General features: G+C 40.1%; 1 protein-coding gene across 1 annotated transcript; it reads left to right on the top strand.

Moving 5' to 3' along the window:
- The first annotated feature begins 478 nt into the window (after positions 1 to 478).
- Positions 479 to 4,949, top strand: LOC120224536 (zinc finger X-linked protein ZXDB). The gene has a single exon (XM_039222797.1). It carries the CDS (start codon positions 494 to 496, stop codon positions 2,924 to 2,926), a length of 2,433 nt encoding a protein of 810 aa, XP_039078728.1. The 5' UTR covers positions 479 to 493; the 3' UTR covers positions 2,927 to 4,949.
- Positions 4,950 to 25,161: the final 20,212 nt, after the last annotated feature.

Here is a 25,161-nt window from a genome sequence, read left to right as displayed (position 1 = left end):
TATCCCAGGAATTTTCTCTCACTGGATTAGTAAATCCAGCTAGCCAGCCACCCGGTAAACATTTTTTAACACAGGAAAAATATTGAGGACCACACTTAGCACTGGGAGGGCCTGGAGGTGTTTATTTTCGTGTATACAGTGATGTATGAATTTAAATTGCATTTAGTAGATTCCTAGGTATTCCAGCAACATATACCAAATGAACTGTCATTTCCTAGTTATGAGGGAAGACCCTGATTTCCCACAAATATTGAATATACAACTTATTTATGCACACCAGGCTCTGCCTCTGGACTTTCTATTCTGTTCCAGAGACCCAGTACCAGAATATTTAAATCACTGTGTCGTTAAACACGTTTTAATATCTGATAGGGCCAATTTTTGCGCACTGCACTTTTTTTTCCCTTTCAGGAACGTATTCAGGCCCGCGGCAGGGGGCGGGGTCGCGCCTCCTCCGCAGCTCTAGTTCCTGCGGAGCCTCACGGACGCGGAGATGGAAAGCCCAAGGCTGCTGTCGCTTCGAGGGACGCGACAGAGCGGCGGTGCTGGCATTCCCGCGGGCGGCAACCGGGTCCACGGAGGCCCCGACCCGCGGGCTGGCCAGGTCCCCGCGCGCCGACTCCTGCTGCTCCGGGGCCTTCAAGATGGCGGGCCCGGGAGGCGGCGCGAGGAGGCCAGCGCGGCCTCACGGGGCCCCGGCCCGAGCCCATTGGCGCCGAGGCCAGATTACGCTGGAGGCTGTGGCGGCGGCGGTGGCAGTGACTTTTTCCTGGTGCTGCTGGACCCAGTGGGTGGTGATGTGGAGACCTCGGGAGCCCGCCAGGCCTCAGGGCCTGTACGAAAGGAGGAGGCCGAGTCGGGCCCACAGCTCCAGAAGGGTGAGAGTGGCGGCAACCCACTTGGCCGCCAGGCACTAGGGCCCCGCTGCCAGTCTGCGGTTCCCGCCCCAGCCCCGGCCCCAGCCCCAGTACCGGTTCCCTCCCCAGGCCTGGGACCAGCCATGGCCTTCTCTAGCACCTTCACCATCCGCAACCAAAACCTGCTTTTGCGCTTTGAGAATGGTGTCCTCACCTTTGCCACGCCCCCGCCGGCAGCCTGGGAGCCTGGGGTCGCGCCTGTCCCTCAGTCTGGGGGTCTGATGGCTCCGCAAGCAGGGGTCCTGCACGCAGCGCAGCCCAGCGACTGCCCAGAGCTGCCGCCCGACCTCCTGCTGGCGGAGCCGGCTGAACCGGCGCCCGCCCCGGCGCCTGAGGAGGAGGCAGAGAGCCGGGCAGCAGCTGAGAGCCCCCGCAGGCCGCTAGGCCCAGGCCCGGGGGTGGTGCTGTACCTGTGTCCCGAGGCCCAGTGCGGACAAACCTTTGCCAAGAAGCACCAGCTGAAGGTGCACCTGCTGACTCACAGCAGCAGCCAGGGCCAGCGGCCCTTCAAGTGCCCCCTGGGCGGCTGCGGCTGGACTTTCACCACCTCCTACAAGCTCAAGAGGCACCTGCAGTCGCACGACAAACTTCGGCCCTTTGGCTGCCCTGCGGAGGGCTGTGGCAAGAGCTTCACCACAGTATATAACCTCAAGGCACACATGAAGGGCCATGAGCAGGAGAACTCATTCAAGTGCGAGGTGTGCGAGGAGAGCTTCCCTACACAGGCCAAACTCAGCGCCCACCAACGCAGCCATTTCGAGCCCGAGAGGCCCTACCAGTGCGCGTTTTCCGGCTGCAAGAAGACATTTATCACAGTGAGTGCCCTATTTTCCCATAACCGTGCCCACTTCAGGGAACAGGAACTCTTCTCCTGCTCGTTTCCTGGCTGCAGCAAACAGTACGACAAGGCTTGTCGCCTGAAAATTCACCTGCGGAGCCACACCGGTGAGAGACCTTTCCTTTGTGACTTTGACGGCTGTGGCTGGAACTTCACCAGCATGTCCAAACTCTTAAGGCACAAAAGGAAGCACGATGATGACCGGAGGTTCATGTGTCCTGTGGAAGGCTGTGGGAAATCTTTCACGAGGGCCGAGCACCTGAAAGGTCACAGCATAACCCACCTGGGCACAAAGCCTTTTGTGTGCCCTGTGGAAGGCTGCTGTGCCAGGTTCTCTGCTCGCAGTAGTCTCTACATTCACTCCAAGAAACACTTGCAGGACGTGGACACTTGGAAAAGCCGTTGCCCAGTCTCTACTTGTAATAAACTTTTCACATCCAAGCACAGCATGAAGACCCACATGGCCAAAAGGCACAACCTCTGCCAGGATCTCTTAGCTCAGCTAGAAGCTGCAAATTCTCTTACCCCCAGCAGTGAACTTACTAGCCAGGGACAGAGTGATCTCAGTGATGCAGAGCTAGTGTCTCTCTTCTCTGATGTGCCTGGCAGTAGTTCTGCTGCAGTGCTGGACACAGCACTGGTGAACTCTGGAATCTTGACTATTGATGTGGCTTCTGTGAGTTCAACTCTGGCAGGGAACCTCCCTGCTATTAATAATAACTCCTTAGGGCAGGCTGTGGACCCTCGGGCCTTGATGGCCACCAGTGACCTTCCTCAAAGTCTGGATACCTCTCTCTTTTTTGGAACGACAGCCTCTGGTTTTCAGCAGAGTCCTTTAGGTATGGGTGATTCCTCAAGTCTAAGTGTGGGGCCATTGGCATCTCTGGGCCCTTTGGCTATGAAAAACTCGAGTCAAGAACCCCAAGCTTTGACCCCCAGCAGTAAGCTAACAGTGGACACGGATGCTCTGACTCCTTCCAGCACCCTTTGTGAAAACAGTGTCTCAGAACTCCTGACGCCAACCAAAGCAGAATGGAATGTACATCCTGACTCTGACTTCTTTGGACGGGAGGAAGAAACCCAGTTTGGATTCTCCAATCCAGCAGGAAACCATGGTTCTCAGAAAGAAACAGATCTTATCACAGTGACTGGCAGCTCATTTTTGGTATGAACCAACTGTTAATTCCTTGCCACATGGATTACTTTTTCTGGACTAAATGTTTAAATGCAGCCCTTTCTGACAAGTTTGGAAAGGGAAAGATCCCGAGGCTGTAAGTTTGGAGATTTAAATTCTGATCTTGACTCTGAAACTGACAAGTTGTGTGACCCTGAGCAAGTCACTTAACCAATCTGAGCCTTAATTTGCTTATTTTCAAATGAGGTGGTTTGAATAGGTTATTTCTAAGATTTTTTTCAACTCTGTATTTTCATGATTTTGTGCTCTTTCTATTGCATGTGCTTCTAATGTAATGAAAATGTATTGAGAGTTAATGATCAAAGAATGCAGAACTGACATTTAACTTTAAAATTTCAATTGAAATTTTACAGAATGTCAAAATGTTTCCTAAATCTAGTAATAGAGTTTGAAAAATGAACCCTAAAAATATGGGTTGGTTCTTTACACCTCCTCATCCTTCTAGTTCCTTTCTTTCTTTCTTTACTTTCTTTTTCTTTTTTCTTTTCTTTCTTTCATTTTTCTTTTTTTTTTTTTGATGGAAGGTTATGTTGTTGTGGCAGAGCTTTGATATGACTTAGACCCAGAAATATTGACTTTGCGGTGTTGAATAAGTGGCCTTAAGTAAGTCATTTAGCACCACCAAACCTCAGTTCCCTAGCTGTAAAATGGTCATTGTAATGTTTACCTATCTGTTGCATTATAGACTTATTTTTCTATCCCAGGGGTTCGTTTTGGAGGGTAAAATGTTCTGTTTTGGCATCTTTTGGGGAATCTTTATCACTTTTCCTGCCCCTCTATTTCCTTCCTAAAAGAGGAGAAATTAGCATAATTCAACATTTGTGCAGGCAGTAAAGGTTTATGAACAATAAAAAGCAGGAAATGCAATCTCTTTCTTCCACAGATTCAGAAGGATTTTTCTCCATAGATCTTGTGTAAAGTTGCCTCCAGGTCCGTTTGTCTGAATTACAGTATCTTTGCTTTGCATTCAAAGCCAGCTCATTGAGTGAAAAATAGAGCCCATGATTCCAAGATAGTCTGGGAATGGATCAGAGTGACATTTTCTCCCTCTGTGTCCCAGCGGGCTCATTCCTTGCCTTCTCCCTGAGTTGGAATGAGAGGTTTCATTTGCATTTTGAGTAAATATAATCTGTCTTACATGAGTATAGCATTTTAAAGTTTATGTATGTAGCACTTTCACAACTTATATTTGAGCCTCACAATATTGTGAGATAGTTGGGACAAAGTTTTAACTATAATTTAATTAAAATTTACCTAACTCAATGTCAACTCCCATTTTATTCTTCTGAGTTTCATGATCATTTGTTTATAACTACTTTTTCTGTTCCACCTTAATTGATGTCTGTTCCCTTCTACCAGCTCTACTCTCTCTCCACCCTGTTTGCTAGTAAGTGCATATCATTCCTTGTAATGATCTTTTCTTTTAAAATTTTAATTACACAAGTCATTTTCATGGTCACCATATCTCAGCATTCCCCTCATGCCCCATTTTTCAGTCACAATATTTACTGCAGATCTGAATATACACTAAGAAATTACAGTGTGTTTCTATATAAATCAAATGATAAGAGGATATTTTTATGTAAGGTTTTCGTGAGAAATGTGCTTTTACTTTTCTAAGATTTTTCTCCATATAGTTCTGCTAGCAAACACTATTAGTTGCTCTGAAACATTCTAACCCCAGTACTGCTTGCATGTAGATGTTTGTGGATGACAAGAATAGCACTTTGGCAGTGCACTTTATAATTTGCCACTTTGAAAAGCAACTGTATTATCTTTCTGGTTTTTAAATTAGTTGTGCCCATTCAGTGAAAAAGCAAGAAGTATATATATATATAAATTTGTAATTCAAAGAAGTGGTCATAGTATGTTTGTTTCTAACCATTTAACAGTTCTCCCTCAGCACTTTGGAAGGATTTTAAACCCATTTTGGAAATGGGTTGTCATCAGTTAAGTCCTCTATTTTTAATGTTTATTTATTTTTGAGAGGGAGACCGAGAGAGAGAGAGAGAGAGAAGAAGAAGAAGAAGAAGGAGGAGGAGGAGGAGGAGGAGGAGGAGGAGGAGGAGGAGGAGGAGGAAGAGGAAGAGGAGGAGGGGGAAGGGCATAGAGACACAGAATCTGAAGCAGGCTGCAGGCTCCAAACTGTCAGCACAGAGCCCATCATAGGGCTTGAACTCACAAGCTGCAAGATCATAACCTGAACCTACGTCAGATACTTAACCGACTGAGCCACCCAGGCACCCCAGTTAAGTCCTCTTAAACAGATTTTTTCTTCTTTTCCTACGGATAGGTATGTAAAGGCCCGAGGTAAACATGCAAGGTGTAGTAGGCATACATTAAGATATATAACCATAAGAATATTTTAAAATTATTTCACTTTGTTTCTTTAATCCATCAATACTCTGTCCCTTCATTAAACACTATTCTGTGGAATTTTCAAAGGACAAATTTTACTTTTCTTGAAGATAAATAATCTTGTAATTGTTTGTGGGGTCACGCAGTTTCTTTCAATCTATTTGTTCAAAGGATTTCTCTTTCAATACCATTTTCCCATCATCATGGTGCAAATGGCATGGCATTACAGTCAGAAGTATGACTACAAACACAATGGCTACATTTCTGTTACTGTTGGCATAAATATGCCATTAAAAATAATGGTACATAATTCAATGTTATCTCATTTGCTTTACTTGCCTCTTCAGTCCTTGGTTTATGAAAATTTTGTCAATTAAAAACAAATGTTTTTCAGAAAGGTTTGTATCTAAGGGACTTTGTTGAATGTGTTCATCATGAGTTAAAATATGTTAATCTTGACATTTTTATAATTATTTCATTATGGTATTACATAATTGAAAGTCTTTAGTAGAAGTGAAACTCAACAGAATATGAGGTTCACTTTTCTTTGTGGATTAAGTCTTTGTGTTCCCATCTAGGAAAAATAAGAAAAGAATTTGGTATAACAGTATTATTTATTACTATTCCTTGATTCCAGATAAAACATTGATTAACTCCCTTTTTGGGAATACTCATAATCCCTTAGTAATTATTGATACCAAACAGATCCACTTGATGCTAAATCAAAATATGTGATAATTAAAATATATGGCTGAGCTGAAATTTGTGTATATATAACTTTTGAACAAAGGATTTTCTTAGCAATTTTTAAAAAATAAAATGTGTAAGGGACTTATATAACAGATTAAACTCTATGTCAGAACACAACTACATCTAAAAAGCAAAGCACTTAATACAAATGAATTTTTATATTTGTCAAATCTGTGTTGACAGGGCCTTTGGTGACCGTTTTTAAGCTGGGGATCTCATTGTATTTTTCAAGTTAACTTACTGACTACGTACAAAATACAAGGTAGAGTACTAGGAATATTGATAAGAGGAGTAAAATGTAAGCCACACCTTAATTTTGGAGAGGGCATAAGAATTCACATAATAAATTTGTCACAACTAAACAATACCAAGAAACCTGCTTTCAGACACAATGCTTGGAGGAAAGGAGAAGCAGTAGCTATGCTTTAATGGACGGTTAGATTTAGTTATGTTGAGAAGAGAGCAGATGAATTCTAGCCAGGGAGAAAAGCACAGGAAAGAATTTGAAATGAAATAGGCCATGCAACACTGGGAAAGACCATCTAGTTGACATGCAGGGCTCATGTTTGGTAAGTTCTGGGTAGCAGGGTTAGACTCCCAGTATGGAGCCTAACTCTAAGAGCTAGGAAAATCATTCATAGTTGATAGGACTTTATTCTGGACATGGCTTAGAGCCAATGAATATATTTAAGAAGGGAAGTCAAATGATAAACATATAAAAAGTTTAATATAGTGGAAATATACAATGTGGATTTGATGGGAGATAAGATCATGTAATAATTTACTGTAAGATAATTTCAAGGTGCTGTGATAAAGACTTGGAAGTGGAATCATGGCAGGAAGTGAAAGATATTTCCAAATTGAGGAAACAAATATAACTTGGTGACTCATTGACTATATGAGACATCCATCAGAAAAATAAAGCAAGAGCAGAAATTACTCTAAGGATTTCTTGGAGACTGTAACAATTGTTTCATTAATCATGAAAGAGAAGGGTTGAAATCTTTTCAGAAGTACATATGAGGGGCGCCTGGGTGGCTTAGTCGGTTAAGCGTCCGACTTTCGCTTGGGTCATGATCTCGCGGTTTGTGGGTTTGAGCCCCGCGTCGGGCTCTGTGCTGACTGCCAGCTCAGAGCCTGGAGCCTGTTTCAGTCTGTGACTCCTTCTCTCTCTGACCCTCCCCTGCTCACGCTGTCTCTCTCTCTCTCTCCTAGAAATAAATAAAAATATTAAAAAAAAAAGAAGTACATATGAAAAGATGATTAGAGCATGTTTAATTCATGAAGAAGTGATAGATCATAGTTACCTACTATACTATAAAATGTACATATTGTGGATTATGCACAGTATTGGACAGTGGTGGCCATTTCATTTTCCTTGGCTCCTTCAAATGTTCTCTGATTCACATTTAATGTTCGCTTTTTTGTTTGCCTTTGAGTATTTACAGGCTTCTTCAACTTTGCATCAAAATGGGCTTCTTCGGTTCTGCATCAAAATGAGCTTACCATCTTCACTACTTTGGGTATTCAACGGATATTTTATGTAGTACTTAGAAATATAATAAATCATTTCTCCATATTTTAGGAGACGTTGTTTAGTCATAAATTTTGATAATTCCTCATTAGAAATCTTATTAGATTAAGATTTACCTGTATATTTCTCAGATTAGAAGAAACAGGACTAGAATTATCTAAAACTAACTTCCATGTGATCTTTGGGGCTCTTTACTCAGTTCCCTTTGCCATTTACTGATCTGGTGTGAGAACTCAGTCACAAGAATCACATTTTCTGTTATCCACATACCCTAAGATTTTTTTCCATTTTATTGTTACTCTTACCACTAATGGTGATAATTTAGAAGGAATGGATTCCAAAGAAAAAGTGATAGTAAATAAGTAGCACAAATAACTACTCAGTGATTACATTTTTTGATGGTGAATTTGCTATCATACGTTTTCAACACAACACTTAATTTCATTCTAGTTCCTATTGATATTTATGGACCTGGAAGACACATTTCTGTCACTTGGCCTACAAAAAACAATCCAGTATTTTAAACTAAACAATGACTTTTTTTTTTTAACATAACATCACTTTTTAAAATATTTTATTTCCGTCATTAAAAGTAATCCTCCACAAGTCTCCTACCACGAGACACATTGTTCACATTTTGTTGTTTTAAGACATTCAAAAAATAATTGTGGGGCACCTGTGTGGCTCAGTTGGTTAAATGTCTGACTGTTGATTTTGGCTCAGGTAATGATCTCACAGTTTTTGGGAATGAGCTCAGCGTCGAACTCTGTGCTGATGGCACAGAGCCTGTTTGGGATTCTCTGTCTTCCTCTCTCTCTCTGCTCCTCTTCCACTCATGTGCATGTGCACATTCTCTCTTTAGAAAGAAATTAGTTGAGGGGTGCCTAGGTGGCTTAGTTGGTTAAGCATCCTACTTTGTCTCCGGTCATGATCTCACGCTTCGTGGGTTCAAGCCCCGTAGGGCTCTGTGCTGACAGCTCAGAGCCTGGAGCCTGGTATGAGTTCTGTGTCTCCCTCTCTCTCCCCTTCCACCGTTCATGCTCCCTGTCTCTCAAAAATAAACATTTAAAAAATTTAAAAAAAGAAATTAGTTGAAATAATCCTTACTATGGAGAGTAGTCAGTGATTCTTAAGAACACTAATAAGGTGCTAATCCCTTAGTAATATCTCTTTACCATCTTATTAAGCATCTGATAATTATTGAGTTCTTATTTTGTGTGAAACACTATGAATTATAACACAAAAAGATAATTCATTCAAGCAAGTATTTTTGAGCACATATTTGACAAATTCTGTCCTTGTGCTCACACACATGATATAGACCAAAAACATTAAAGAAATAAACAAAGAAAATAATCAAGCTCTATATGGTTACACTTTGGAATAATATAGACTTAAATAGAATAGCAGTTGTCGTCTCAAAGTATGGATTATAGTGACAAGGAAGAACTCAAAGCATCAATTATCAAAAACTATTTCAAAAAATCTAATAATCTAAAATTTAATCTGGGATACAGCAATTAGGGTAAACTATCTTAAATTAAAATTTACACAGAAATTTGAATGGTAGCTTAAATAATTGCATCAAAATCCTTTGGAAAATAAATTTTAAATTTTTCTTTATTTTTAGTTATTCTAGATTAGAATCCTGGATGTTGGAAGTGTTTATACACACACACACACACACACACACACGCACGCACGCACACATATTCATATATACATATATATATGAAAGTGATATTTTGAAACTATATAAGACATTATTTTCAAATGAGAAAACTAGCAAGTAAATAGTATTAAGCTAAATAAAATTTCCTCATATTAAATACAAAAGGAAACTTCATATTCTGAAACCAAAAATCCACACAGACGTTAATTAGAAAGCAATTATTTCATGCAAGTACACTAGTTGAAAAGGATATATAAATTTAATATGATGTTTAGGATTTAGAACTGGAATTCTGAATGGAGAATGCTGAGAATTCACCAGTCATCTGGAAAGTGTCAGTGTAGTCATCAGGCAAGCGTTTAAGATTCTGAATAAAATATAGGTAGCTTAACACATGTGGAAAGGGGAACAAAGTCCACCATAGCAAAATAAAACTCTCTTTAGTGACAAGCAGCACTGTTTCCAAGACGCAAAACAATTACAAATGGTAGCAGAAACAAAGACATTTCAATTCTCAAGCATTCTGACTTTGGGATAAAAATAAAAAAATATATATTAATTTTATTCAGGACATATTTTCCATTCCTATTTATGCTGCAGTAAGCCTGCGACTACATTAAGTTGGATGTGGAAGAACATAGCTGGTCACATGTCTGTTTGTGAGGAAATCAACCTAAATAGAGAGCTGAAATGGAAATTCCACAGGCAATGACTCAGTAAATAGAGCAGAAGTTTATTCTAGGCTAGTTCCAATTTTAGAATATGTGCTGCTGGATGGAATGAGTACTTTTTTCCTTTCAATGAATGTTGGCATTCTAGTTAATGCCAAACTTAGCACTTGGTGTTTCTAAGAAATTCAACATTTTTCCTCATAAAATTACCTTATGTATCTGTGCTTTTTTGATCTAATTATTATTTTATTGTTAGTTATCAAAAGTATCAATAAGAATTATAACATGATGTACTAAGAGATAATAGAGATAAGCCATATATTTTTTGTTGTCTCACTTCTCAAAGTGTTCTTGATTAGGTATACTTGTTTTTCTCTATTTGTTCTTTAAGGACTCACTTTCCTACTTGGGTATGTTACTGTTGTTTATGTCCTTATAAAGCAACAGGACTTGGGAACATTCTTAAAATAAGTGATTATAATTATAACTTTAGAAATTTGGCTACTTTGAAATTTTTTTTTTAATGTTTTTATTTATTTCTAGGAGAGAGAGAGAGACAGTGTGAGCAGGGGAGGGTCAGAGAGAGAGGGAGTCACAGACTGAAACAGGCTCCAGGCTCCGAGCTGGCAGCCAGCACAGAGCCCGACGCGGGGCCCGAACCCACGAACCGCGAGATCATGACCTAAGCGAAAGTCAGACGCTTAACCGACTAAGCCACCCAGGCGCCCCGAAATTTGGCTACTTTGAAAATGGAGAAATCCAGGCTAGCTGTATGATTTTCCTAGATAACAAAGAGTTTATGGGAAGGAATGTATGGGGTGCCTGGGTGGCTCAATCGGTTAAGCGTCTGACTTCAGCTCAGGTCATGATCTCACAGTTCCTGGGTTCAAACCCTGCGTCAGGCTCTGTGTTGACAGCTAGCTCAGAACCTGGAGCCAGTTTCAGATTCTGTATCTCCTTCTCTCTTACCCTCCCCTGCTCACACTCTCTCTATCTCCAAAATAAATGAAACATTAAAAAATTCTTTTAAATTAAAAAAAATGAATGCAGAAAGTCCTTTGGGAGAAAAAAAAGAAATTCATTTTGTTACTAAATTATATTTTGTACTTATTAATCTTGTTGATTAATTTTACATATTTTAGAGCATATTATAGTCCATCTGGAAGGTTATATATAATGCTGTCTTTATTTATTTTTTCTTTCATAGTTTATTGTCAAGTAGGTTTCCATATAACACCCAATGCTCATCCCAACAATTGCTCTCCTCCATGCTCATCCCCCCCCTTCCCCACTCCCCCACCCCCATTAGCCCTGTTTGTTCTCAGTATTCAAGAGTCTCTCATGGTTTGCCTCTCTCCCTCTCCCCAACTATTTTTTGCCCATTCTCTTCCCCATGGTCCTCTGTTAAGTTTCTCTTGATCCACTTATAAGTGAAAACATTTGTTCTCTGTCTTTCTCTGCCTGACTTATTTCGCTCAGCATAACACCCTCGAGTTCTATCCACATTGCTACAAATGGCCAGATTTCATTCTCATTGCCATTGTATAGATGAACCACATCTTTTTTTTAAATTTTTTAATGTTTATTTATTTATGAGAGAGAGAGAGCCCACACGCGAGCACACACATGCACATGAGCAGGGGAGGGAAAGAGAGAGGGAGACAGAATCTGAATCAGGCTCCAGGCTCTGAGCTCTCAGCAAAGAGCCTGATGTGGGGCTAGAAGTCATGAACCAGGAGATGATGACCTAAGTCAAAGTCAGATGCTTAACAGACTGAGCCACCCAGGCACCCTCCCCAAACCACATCTTCTTGATCCATTCGTCAGTTGATGGACATTTAGGCTCTTTCCATGATTTGGTTATTGTTGAAAGTGCTGCTATGAACATTGGGGTACATGTGCCCCTATGCATCAGCACTCCTGTATCCCTTGGGTAGGTTCCTAGCAGTGATATTGCTGGGTCCTAGGGGAGTTCTATTGTTAATTTTTTGAGGAACCTCCACACAGTTTGCCAGAGGGGCTGCTCCAGTTTACATTCCCACCAACAGTGTAGGAGGGTGCCCGTTTCTCACATCCTCAACAGCATCTATATTCTCCTGGTTTGTTAATTTTAGCCACTCTGACTGGCGTGAGGTGGTATCTCATTGTGGTTTTGATTTGTATTTCCCTGATGAGGAGTGACGCTGAGCATCATTTCATGTGTCTTTTGGCCATCTGGATGTCCTCTTCAGAGAAGTGTTTGTTCATGTCTTCTGCCCATTTCTTCACTGAGTCTGATTTAACACTGAGTCTTTAGATGAGGCCCTAAAAATTTGGTTGACTTGCATTATATTCAATTTTGATAATAGACATTGGATAGTCCCTTTTTTTTACTGCTGAGATCTACTGAGTATTGTAAATCTCACTGCAAAGGATTTTTTTTTTTTTCCAAAGTGGATCTGTTTGTCCTTCAAGACCTTAGATCTCTTTTGGGGCAAAAATACCTCAAAGATAAATGGTACCTGGATTTTAAAAAATCATTGAAGATTCATCCCAAAAATGGGTATGAGAAAATAAAATTGAAACAACAACAGAAAAAGAGGTTAACTTTGTGCTATAGCCAAGTGTTTTGACTTTTCCCAAGTGTCTTTGATTGACAATATCTGGATAATGGCACAATGGCAATTTTATAACATGCACAGTATTTTACAATTTTAGTTAATAGTATAAAAATTTCAAATAGATAATTGCATCATTGGTCATCTCTCTATCTAATACCACCTGGCTTTCAGAAGTTTCATAAAGATAGTAAAAGTGAAAAGTTTTCCAAAATTAGACCCTGCCACTGAAATGTCAAAATGTGCTTAAGTTATGCCATTAATTCTGTCATATGGCATATAATTTTGGTAGTTGATACTTTTAACTATTTCTACTTCATATATTCTTTGATGTGTATTATTAGTTTTTAGGGAGTTCAATTTTGTAAGTTTTTTTTTTTTTGAAAAACGCATTTTATTTTTTTTAATATTTTTATTTATTTCTAGGAGAGAGAGAGAGAGAGAGAGAGATAGCGTGAGCAGGGAGGGTCAGAGAGAGAGGGAGTTACAGACTGAAATAGGCTCCAGGCTCCGAGCTGGCAGTCAGCACAGAGCCCGACGCGGGGCTCGAACCCACGAACCGCGAGATCATGACCCAAGCGAAAGTCGGACGCTTAACCGACTAAGCCACCCAGGCGCCCCGAAACACGCATTTTAAATACTAACTTTTTATCAGATATGCCATTTGCAAATATCTTCTTCCCTGCCATAGGGTTGAATTTTACTTTAGGAGATTGTTTCCTTCCCTTTACAGAAGACTTTTATCTTGACAAAGCCCCAGTAATTTATATTTACTTTTGCTTCCCTTGCCTCAGGAGACATACAAAGAAGTTGCTGTGGCCTATATAAAAGAAGTTATTGCCTCTATTTTCTTCTAGGATTTTTATGGTTTAAGGTCTCACATTTAGGTTTTAAACCATTTTGAATTTATTTTTTGTGTATTGTATAAAAAAGTGGTCCAATTTCATTCTTTTGCATGTTGCTGTCATTTTCTCAACAACATTTGTTGAAGAGACTGTCTTTTACAATTGGGTATTCTTACCTGATTTATTGAAGATTAATTGGCCATATAGTTATGAGTTTATTTCTGGATTTTCTGCTATTTTTCTTTGATCTAACTGTCTGTTTTCTGTGCCAGTACCCTACTGTTTTGGTCACTACAGCCTTGTAATATGACTCGAAGTACAGAATTTTGATGCCTCTAGCTTTACTTTTTTTTTTTTTTTAAGGTTGCTTTAGCTATTCAGGGTCTTTTGTAGTTCCATACAGATTTTTTTTTTTACAAATAGTTTATTGTCAAATTAGTTTCCACATAACACCCAGTGCTCATCCCCACAAGTGCCCTCCTCCATGCCCATCTCCCTCTTCTCCCCCACATCCATCAGTCCTCAGTTTTTGTCAGCATTCAAGAGTCTCTCATGGTTTGCCTCTCTCCCTTTCCCCCACCATTTCCCCCTTCTTCTCCCCCTTGTTCCTCAGTTAAGTTCCTCCTAATCCTCCTATACGTGTCTCCATCAAAATATTTTGATGCATTAAATGCTTAGATTGCTTTGGGTAGTACAGATATTTTAACAATATTTGTTCTTCCAATCCATAAGCATGGAATGTCTTTCCATTACTTTGTGTCATCTTCAATTTCTTTCATCAGTGTTTTACTATTTTCAAAGTATAGGACTTTCATCTATTTCACTAGGTTTATTCCTAGGTGTCTTATTATTTTTTGAGAAATTGTAAATGAGATTGATTCCTTAATTTCTCCTTCTGCTATTACATTAATGGTGTATACAAATGCAACAGGTTTCTGTAGGTTGATTTTGTACCCAGGAACGTTACTGCATTCAATTTATCAGTTCTAGCACTTTTTTGGTGGTGTCTTTCAGGTGTTTTATATAGAGTGTCATCTCATTGGCAAATACTAGAAGTTTAAATAATTCCTTACCAAGTTTTATGCCTTTTATTTATTTTTATTGTCTGATTGCTGAGGCAAGGACTTACAATATTATGTTAAATAAAACTGGTGACAGCGGACATACCTGTCTTGTTCCTTAGGTAGAGGACAGGCTGTCAGTTTTTTCCCATTGAGGATGGTAAGCTGTGAGTTTTCCATATATGGCTTTTATCATGGTGAGGTATGTTCCTTCTAACCCTACTGTGTTGAGGGTTTTTGTTTCTCATAGTTTATTGTCAAATTGGTTTCCATATATCACCAAGTGCTCATCCCATCAAGTGCCCTCCTCCATGCCAATCACCCCACTTCCCTTCTCCCCCACACCAATCAGCCCTCAGTGTGTTCTCAGTATTCAAGAGTCTCTCATGGTTTGCCTCCCTTCCTATCCACAACTATTTTAACTCTTCTCTCCCTGCATCATCCACCGTTAACCTCCTCCTAATCCACCTGTAATGTACAAACATATGGTATCTCTTCTTCTCTGCCTGATTTATTTTGCTCAGCATAACACCCTCAAATTCCACCCACATTGCTACAAAAGGCCAGATTTCATTCTTTCTCATTGCCATGTAGTATTCCATTGTGTAGACAAACCACATCTTCTTCAACCATTTGTCAGTTGATGGACATTTAGGCCCTTTCCATGATTTGGCTATTGTTGAAACTACTGCAATAAACATTGGGGTACATGTGCCCTTATGCATCAGCACTCCTATATCCCTTGGGTACATGCCTGGTAGTGCTGTTGGTTGGTCATAGGGGAGTTCTATTGTTAATTTTTTGAGGAATCTCCATACGGTTTTTCAGAGGGGCTGCACAAGTTTACATTCTCACCAATAGTGAAGGAGGGTGCCCATTTCTCCACAACCTTAACAGCATCTATAGTCTCCTGGTTTGTTCATTTGAGCCGGTGTGAGGTGGTATCTCACTGTGGTTTTGATTGGTATTCCCCTGATGATGAAGGATGCTGAGCATTGTTTCATGTGTTTGTTAGCCATCTGGATGACCTCTTTGGAGAAGTGTCTGTTTATATCTTCTACCCATTTCTTCACTGGATTATTTGTTTTTCAGGTGTGGAGTTTGGGGAGTCCCTTAGAGATTTTAGATAACATCCTTTATCTGATATATCATTTGCAACTATCTTTTCCCATTCCAACAGTTGCCTGTTAGTTTCATGGTTTGTCTCCTTTGCAGTGAAGGAGTTTAAATCTTGATGAGGACCCAATAGTTCATTTTTACTCGTTTTTTTAAATTTTTATTATTTTTTAACAAATAGACTATTGTCAAGTTGGTTTCCATATAACACCCAGTGAGCATCCCCACAAGTGCCCTCCTCTATGCCCATCTCCCCCCTCCAACCCCCCACGCCCATCAGTCCTCAGTTTGTTCTCAGCACTCAAGAGCCTCTCATGGTTTGCTTCTCTCCCTCTCTCCCACTATTTCTCCCCTACTTCTCCTCCACATTGTTAATTTTTTGAGGAACCTCCACACTGTTTTCTAGAGGGGCTGTACCAATTTCCATGCCCACCAACAGTTTGGAGGGTGCCCATTTCTGCACATCCTCGCCAGCATCTAGAGTCCTCTGATTTGCTCATTTTAGCCACTCTGGCTGCTGTGAGGTGGTATCTCAGTGTGGTTTTGATTTGTATTTCCCTGATGAGGAGGGATGCTGAGCATCGTTTCATGTGTCTGTGGGCCATCTGGATGTCCTCGTTGGAGAAGTGTGTGTACATATCTTCTGCCCATTTCTTCACTGGGTTGTTTGCTTTTTGGGTGTGGAGTTTGATGAGTTCCTTATAGATTTTGGATATTAACCCTTTATCTGATCTGTCATTTGCAACTGTCTTTTCCCATTCCGTCAGTTGTCTATTAGTTTCATGGATTGTCTCCTTTGCCTTGCAGAAGCTTTTAATCTCGATGAGGTCCCAACAGTTTATTTTTGCTCTTGACTCTTTTGCTTTTGGGATGTGTCAAGAACTTGCTGCGGTGGAGGTCAAGGAGGTTGCTTCCTGCTTTCTCCTCCAGGGTTTTGATGGTTTCCTATCTCACGTTCAGGTCCTTTATCCATTTTGAGTATTTTTGTGTATGGTGTGAGACAATGATCTAGCTTCATTCTTCTGCATGTTGCTGTCCAGTTGTCCCAGCACCGTCTGCTAAAGAGGCTGTCTTTTTTCCTTTGGATACTGTTTCCGGCTTTGTCAAAGATTAGTTGCCTGTATCCTTTTGGGTCCACTTCTGAGTTCTCTATTCTGCTCCATTGGTCTATGTGTCAGTTTTTGTGCCAATACCATACTGTCTTGATGATGACAGCGTTGTAGTAGAGGCTAAAGTCTGGGATGGTGATACCTCCCGTTTTGTTTTTCTTCTTCAATATTACTTTGGCTCTTCGGGTTCTTTTCTGATTCCATACAAATGTGAGGATAGTTCTAGTTTTGAGAAGAATGCTGGTGCAATTTTGATTGGGATTGCATTGAATATGTAGATTGCTTTGGGTAGTAATGACATTTTAACAATATTTATTCTTCCGATCCATGAGCATGGAATGTTTTGTCCATTTCTTTGTGTCTTCTTCAGTTTCCTTCATAAGTTTTCGATAGTTTACATCATATGGATCTTTTACATTTTTGGTTAGGTTTATTGCTAGGTATTTTATGGTTTTGCTGCAATTGGGAATGAGATCAATTCTTTAATTCCATTTTCTGTTGCTTAATTATCGGTGTATAAAAATGCAACCGATTTCTGTACATTGACTTTGTACCCTGCTACTTTGCTGAATTCATGGATCATTTCTAGTAGGCTTCTGGTGGAGTCTGTCGGGTTTTCTATGTAGAGTATCATGTCGTCTGCAAAAAGTGAAAGTTTGACTTCTTCATCGCCAGTTCTGATGCCTTTGATTTCCTTTTGTTGTCTGATTGGTGATGCTAGGACTTCTAGCACTCTGTTATACAACAGTGGTGGGAGTGGACATCCCTGTTGTGTTCCTGATCTCGGAGGAAAGCTCTCAGATTTTACCGATGGAGGATGGTGTTTGCTGAGGGCTTTTCATAAATGACTTTTATGATGTTTAAGTAAGTTCCTTCTATCCCGACTTTCTCCAGGGTCTTAATCAAGAAGGGATGCTGTATTTTGTCAAATGCTTGTTCTGCATCTATAATGTGATATATCCCATTGATTGATTTGTGAACAGTGAACCAGCCATGTAACCCAGAAATGAAACCGAGTTGATCATGATGGATAATTCATTTTTATGTGCTGTTGAATATGATTTGCAAGTATCTTGTTGAGGATTCTTGCATCTGTATTCATCAACGATATTGGCCTGTAGTTCTCTTTTATTCCTGGGTCTCTGTCTTGCTTGGGAATCAAAATGATGCTGGCTTCATAGAATGAGTCCGGAAGTTTTCCTTCAATTTCTATTTTTTGGAATAGCTTGAGAAGAATGGGTATCAACTCTGATTTAAATGTCTGGTAGAACTCCCCAGGGAAGCCATCTGGCCGAGGGCTCTTATTTGATGGGATATTTTTGATACCTGATTCAATTTTTTCACTACATATGGGTCTGTTTAGATTTTCTATATCTTCCCATGAGAATTTTGGTAGTGTGTGTGTTCAGAAATTGGTCCATTTCTTCTAAGTTGTCCAATTTGTTGGTATATAATTTTTCATAGTATTCGCTGATGATTGCTTTTATTTCTGAGAGATTGGTTGTAATAAGTCCATTTCCATTCATCATTTATTTTCTATTTGGGCGCTCTCTCTTTTCTTTGTGAGAAGCCTCGCTAAAGGTTTGTCAATTTTGTTTATTTTTTCAAAAAAACAACTCTTGGTTTTACTGATCTGTTCAATTGTTTTTTGTAATTCTATATTGTTTATTTCTGCCATGATTTGTATTAGTTTTCTTCTTCTTGGGTTTGGGATGTTCTCGTTGCTCTCGATGTAGTTCCTTTAGGTGTGCTGGTAGATTTTGTACTTGGACTTTTTCTAATTTCTTGAAATAGGCCTGGAGTGCAATGTACTTTCTTCTTACGACTGCCTTTGCTGCATCCCATAGTGTTTGGACTGTTACATTTTCATTTTCATTTCCTTCCATATATTTCTAAAAATTTCTTCTCTAATTGCCTGATTGGCCCATTCATTCTTTAGTAGGGTTTTCGTTAACCTCCACGTTTTTGGAGGTTTTCCAGACATTTTCCTGTGGTTGATTTCAAGTTTCACAGTATTCTGATCGGAAAGTGTGCATGGTATGATCTCAATTCTTTTATATTTATTGAGGGCTGCTTTATGTCCCAGTATGTGATCTATCTTGGAGAATGTCCCATGCACACTTGAGAAAAAAGTGAATTCCATAGGCTCAGGATGTAGAGTTCTAAATATACATGTCAAATCCATCGTGTCCAATGTGTCATTCAAGTCCATGGTTTCTTTAGTGATTTTCTGTCTAGTTGATCTATCCATTACTGTAAGTGGAGTATTAAAGTCCCTTGCTATTAGCACATTCTCATCCATCAGATTTTTTCTGTTTCTGACTAATTGTTTTATGTATTTGGGTGTTCCTGTATTTGGTGCGCAAATATTTATAATTGTTATCTCTCCCTGAAGGATAGACCCTGTAAGTATTATATAATGCGCTTCTTCATCCTTTGTCACTGCCGTTAGTTTAATGTCCAGTTTGCCTGATGCGAGTATGGCAACTCCAGCTTTCTTTTGACTTGCAGTAGCATGATAGATATTTCTCCATCCCCTTTCTTTCGATCTGAAGGTGTCCTCAGGTCTAAAATGTCTCTTGTAGACAGCAAATAGATGGATTTTGTTTTTTTATCCATTTTTCTACCGAATGTCTTTAGATTGGAGCATTTAGTCCATTTATATTCTGTGTTCTTATTGAAAATTATGGGTTTAGAGTCATTGTGTTCTTTGTCGATTCATGCCTGTAGTGGTGTCTCTGGTACCTTGTGTTCCCCTCAACATTTCCCTCATAGAGTCCCCCTCAGGATTTCTTGTAGGGCTGGTTTAGTGGTGACGAATTCCTTCAAATTCTGTTTATTTGAAAAGACCTTTATCTCTCCTTCTATTCTGAATGACACGCTTGCTGGATAAAGGATTCTTGGCTGCATATTTTTTCTGTTCATCACATTGAAGATCTCCTGCCATTCCTTTCTGGCCTGCCACGTTTCAGTACATAGGTCTGTCACCACTCTGATAGGTTTCCGTTTGTATGTTAGGGCCTTTTTATCCCTAGCTACTTTCAGAATTCTCTCTTTGTCCTTCTATTTTGCCAGTTTCACTATGATATATCGTGCAGAAGATCGATTCAAGTTACGTCTGAGGGGAGTTCTCTGTGCCTCTTGGATTTCAATGTCTTTTTCCTTCCACAGATTAGGGAAGTTCTCAGCTATAATTTGTTCCAGTACTCCTTCAGCACCTTTCCCTCTCTTTTCCTCTTCTGGAATTCCTATGATACAGATATTGTTCCGTTTGATTGTATCACTCAGCTCTTGAGCTCTCCTTTCGTGTTCCTGGATCAGTTTATCGCTCTTTTTCTCAGCTTCCTCTTTTTCAACAATTTTGTCTTCTAATTCACCTATTCTCCTGTCCTCCTCTTCAATCTGTGCATTGGGTGCCTCCATTTTATTATGCACCTCATTTATAGCATTTTTCAATTTATCACAACTATTTTAAGCTCCATAGTCTTTGTAGCAATAGTTTGATGTCTTCCATGTCTTTTTCAAGCCCTGCGACTAATTTTATGACTTTGTTCTAAATTCTTGTTTATCTACGTTGCTTACATCTGTTTTGAGTAGTTCTCTAGCTGTCATTTCTTCCTGGAATTTCTTTAGATGAGAGTTCTTACGTTTCGTCATTTTGGCTAGCTTTCTGTCTCTTGTAAGTTTTAACTGCTTGTTAGGTACTCTGCACCTGCAAGTGCTGCCATATTAAAGATGGCCCATTGACTGTCCAGGGCCTGTCCGTTCAGGAAGTGTTATTTGAATGGTGTCTCTTAGTCTCTCTTGTTGATACTTCAGTTATTTTATTTTCCTACTCATAATGGTATTTGGGCCTCTCTGCCATGTGTACTTTGGCTTGTTTCTTGAGGTAGCCCTGGAAAAGAAAACAGACAGACAGACTCACAGGGAACAAAGGCACGCAAACACACATACAAGTCCAACAAATAAGCAAACCGAAAGGGAAAAAGAAAAAGAAAAAAAGGAAGGGGCAAAAAAAGAGGTAGGAGGGAAGAATATAAATATTATTATTTAATAAAAGTGAAAAGAAAGAAAAGAAAAAAGAAGAAAAGAAAAGAAACAAAGAAAAAAACAAAAGACAAAGAACAGTCTAAAAGCATAAAACCAGAATCCCCAGCTACTAATAAAGAGCAGGGTGTATGCAGTGCTGATGAAAGAGCTAATACAAAGAGAGAATTGACAGGGTAGGGAGAAAGCGAAATTGGACAATGACCAGGCAGAGAGATAAAGAGGTTTAATTCAGAGAGAAAGAGGAGAATATGGTGTGAGGCGAGGAGAAATAAATGAAGATAATGTTGCTCAGAGAAACTAGTCTGATTACTCAGAGAGAGAGATAGAAAGGTCGAGGTGGAGGTGTAGAATGTGCATCTAGAGAATGGATCAAATGTGACTGAGAATGGATTAAATGTGACTGTTTATGCAAACCAATGAGCAGAGTGGTGGGATACAAATGAGACGAGGGAAAATATATCTGAATAGAAAGAGTTGATCTAGAATTAATCACAGCAGTGCATCCATGTTGGTCTTGCCCTGGGCTCTGATAAAAATAAAAAAGGCAACTCTCTAGTGGTGATGGGCATGGTTTGGTGTAGGCAGGTCTTAGCGTCCACTGTGGTCCTGCTGGCCGCTCCCTGAGGTCCCGTCATGGTGGTTGTGGGGAGAAAAATGTCGGTGCCCAGGTCCCCTCTCAAACCAAGCGTTGCAAATCACTCTTTTGGGTCTGATCTCCCTGTGCCACAGGCGTAGCCATGTTCTATGTCCCACGTCCCGCCTCGTTTTCAGGTCTTAGTCTGCAGGCTTTATTGATACTGCCAGAAATATAATCCCTCATGCCCTCTGGTTCCCAGTCAGGGATCCAGACAGGAGAGCAGCGTAGCAGATTCCGGCAGGGGCGCTTCCCTCCCAGGGATGGACACGGGAGAGCAGAGGAGGATTTTCTCCTGGCGCCACCTGGGACTGGGGTACCCAGCCCAAAGTCAGCACAACAATGAGAAATAGGATCACTCTCCATCACAAGCCAAGGTTTCTGTTTTTCAGGGACAGTTCTATGAGCAGCTTCAGCTGCTCTTTCTCTTCTTCTTGACTCTCCATGGCCCCCCACGAAGGGGATTCCCTCCCCTCTCTCCGCGTCTCCAGGTCCCGGCCCGTCCTTATCTTCCCCAGTCTGCACTCACGCACCTATGAAGCTGTCCTTTGGACTGTGGACTCTGTCCCTTTTCCTTCCAGACTCCCGGGGTTCAGTGCCCTATGGCTTCAGGCCTTCTCTGCTTCAGAGATGTGGGCAAGCGAAATGTACGGAACTCCCTACTTCTCTGCAATCTTGCCTCTTTCCTCCTCAATAGGGTTTTTAACATGAATCAGTGTTGTACTTTGTCAAATAGGGTTTCTACATCTATTGAAATGATTATATGCTTCTTATCCTTTCCTTTATTAATGTGATGTAAAATGTTGATTGAGTTGCAAATATCGAATATCGAATTCCTGGCTTTGCACGCCAGGAATAAATCCCACTTGATCGTGATGAATGATTTTGTTAATGTGTTGTTGGGTTAGGTTTGCTAGTATGTTATTCAGAATGTTTGCATCTATGTTCTTAAGGGATGCAGAGAGAACCTGTAGTTCTCTTTTTTAGTGGTGTGCTTATCTGGTTTTGGTATCAGGGTAATGCTGGCTGCATGGAATTTGTAAATTTTCTTTCCTTTTCAATTCTTTGGAACACTTTGAGGTGAATATGTATTAACTCATCCTTAAATGTTTGATAGAATTCACCTCTGAAGCCACCTGGCCCTGGTCTTTTGTTTCTTGGGAGATTTTTTTATTATTGACTCAATTTATTTCCCAGCTCTCAGTCTGTTCAAGTTTTCTATTTCTTTGTGTTTCAGTTTTGGTGGTTTATATGTTTCTAGGAATTTATCTATTTCTTCCAGGTTGTCCAATTTGTTGGCATGTATTTTGTCATAATATTCTCTAATAATTGTTTGTATTTCTGTCGTGTCAGATATTATTTATACTCTCTCATTTGTGATTTTATTTATTTGGGTATTTTTGTTTTTGCTAAGTCTGGCTAGGGTATTATCATTTTTCTTTTTTAGTTTTTCAACGAACGAGCTCCTGGTTTCATTGATTTTTTCTATTTTTTAAAATTTCTATATCATTAGAGCAGAAATATGCTGTAATCTTTATTATTTACTTCCCTTTGCTAGCTTTAGATTTTGTTACTTGTTCTTTTTCCAGATCCTTTAGGTGTAAGGTTAGATTGTTTATATGACACTTTTCCTGTTTGTAGAGGTAACTGTGTTTTGCTATATACTTCCCTCTTAGAACTGTTTTTCCTGCATCTCATAAATTTTGGACCATTTTGTTTTCATTTTCACTTGCTTCTATATATTTTTAAATTTCTTCTTTAATTTCCTGGTTGACCCATTCCCTATTTAGGAGGATGTTCTTTAACCTCCATGTATTTGTCTTTCCAGATTTTTTTTTGTGGGCCACTTCCATTATTATAGCATTGTCGTCAGAGAAAAGGCATTGTATGTTTTCATTTCCTTGAAATGTTGAGGCTTGTTTTGTGGACTACTGTATGATCAATTCTGGAGACTGTTCCATGTTCACTGGAAAAGAATGTGCATTCTGTTGCTTTAGGATTGACTGTTCTGAATATATCTGTTAAATTAGCAACACCTGGGTGGCTCAGTTGCTTAAGCGTACGACTTTGCCTCAAGTCACGATCTCGCAGTTTGTGGGTTTGAGCCCCACATCAAGCTCTGTGCTGACAGCTCATAGCCTGGAGCTTGCTTCGGATTCTGTGTCTCCCCCTCTCTCTGCTCTTCCCCCATTCATGCTCTGTCTATCTCTGTCTCTCTAAAATAAAAAAAAAAAGTTAAAAAATTTTAAATGAATATATCTGCTAAATCCATCTGGTCCAGTGTGTCATTCAAAGTCATTTTTCCTTCTTGATTTTCTGTTTAAATGAGTTGGCCATTGATGCAAGGGGTGTTAAAGTCCTGTTATTATTGTACAATTTTTGATTATATCCCTTATGTTTGTTATTAACTGTTTCATGTATTTCAATTATCCTATGTAGGGTTCATATTTATAATTGTTACATCTTCTTGGTGGGTTGTCCCCATTATGATTACATAGTGTGCTTTTTGTCTCTTGTCACAGTGTTTGTTTTAAGGTGTACTTTGACCAAGATGATGGTGGTGGTATAGAAGAACCATAAGCTCGAAGAAGGGGGAAAGGGGGAGAGGTCGGGGGCAAGATGGCGGAGAAGTAAGGAGCTCCGTACTAGCACTCGCGCCCATACGTCACACAGAAAAGATCTGAAGCCATTGGAAACCTTACAAAACCTGAGAGATTGGGAGAAAAATGACGCAGAATCCACTGAGAAAGACTTCTAACGGCTACCTCAAGAAACAAGCCAGAATACACAAGGTGGAGAGTCCCAAATATCACTACGAATAGGAAAATAAAATAACCAAGGTCCCAACAAGAGAGACCAAGAGATACCATTCAAAAAACACTCTCTGAAAGGATAGGCCCTAGACAGTCAAAGAGTCTTCATGGATATACCAGCGCTCATAGATACAGAGAGCATAAGAGATCTTTAAAACCAACAAGAGCCGGTAAGCTGACTAAAATGACGAAACGAAAGAGCTCTCCTCCAAAGACTCCAAGAAGAAATGACAGCTAATGAACTGCTCAAAACAGATATCAGCAGCATAATTGAACAAGATTTTAGAACAATAATGGGAAAATTAACAGCTGGGCTTGAAAAAAACATAGGAGACATCAAAGAAACTATGGCTACTGAAAGAATGGAAATAAAAATAGGCATGAAGAAATAAAAAATGCGATAAATGAGATACATAATAAATTAGAGGCCTCCAATGCACGGATTGAAGAGGCAGAAAGGAGAATAAGTGATTTAGAAGACACCATTATACAAAAACAAGAGGCTGACAAAAAAAGAGACAAACTGATACAGGAACAGGAAAGAAGAGATCGAGAACTCAGCGATACGGTCAAACGCAACAATATCCGTATCACAGGAATCCCAGAAGAGGAAGAGAGAGGGAAAGGTGCTGAAGGAGTCCTGGAACAAATTATAGCAGAGAACTTCCCCGACCTGGAGAAGGAAGTAAATGTGGAAAGACAAGAGGCTCAGAGGACTCCCCTCAGACGTAACTTGAATCGATCTTCTGCACGACATGTCATAGTGAAACTGGCAAAATACAAGGACAAAGAGAGAATTTTGAAAGCAGCTAGGGAGAGAAGGGCCCTAACATACAAAGGGAAACCTAGCAGAGTGGTGACAGACCTATCTACTGAAACTTCGCAGGCTAGAAAGGAATGGCAGGAGATCTTCAATGTGATGAACAGTAAAAATATGCAGCCAAGAATCCTCTATCCAGCAAGCCTGTCATTCAAAATAGAAGGAGAGATAAAAACCTTTC

This window comes from Hyaena hyaena, unplaced genomic scaffold (genome assembly GCF_003009895.1).
Source record: "Hyaena hyaena isolate Hyena2069 unplaced genomic scaffold, ASM300989v1 scaffold_1217, whole genome shotgun sequence".
In the NCBI taxonomy this organism is placed as follows: domain Eukaryota; kingdom Metazoa; phylum Chordata; class Mammalia; order Carnivora; family Hyaenidae; genus Hyaena; species Hyaena hyaena.
Note: the sequence above shows the minus strand (reverse complement) of the source record. Positions and strands in the feature narration are given on the sequence as shown.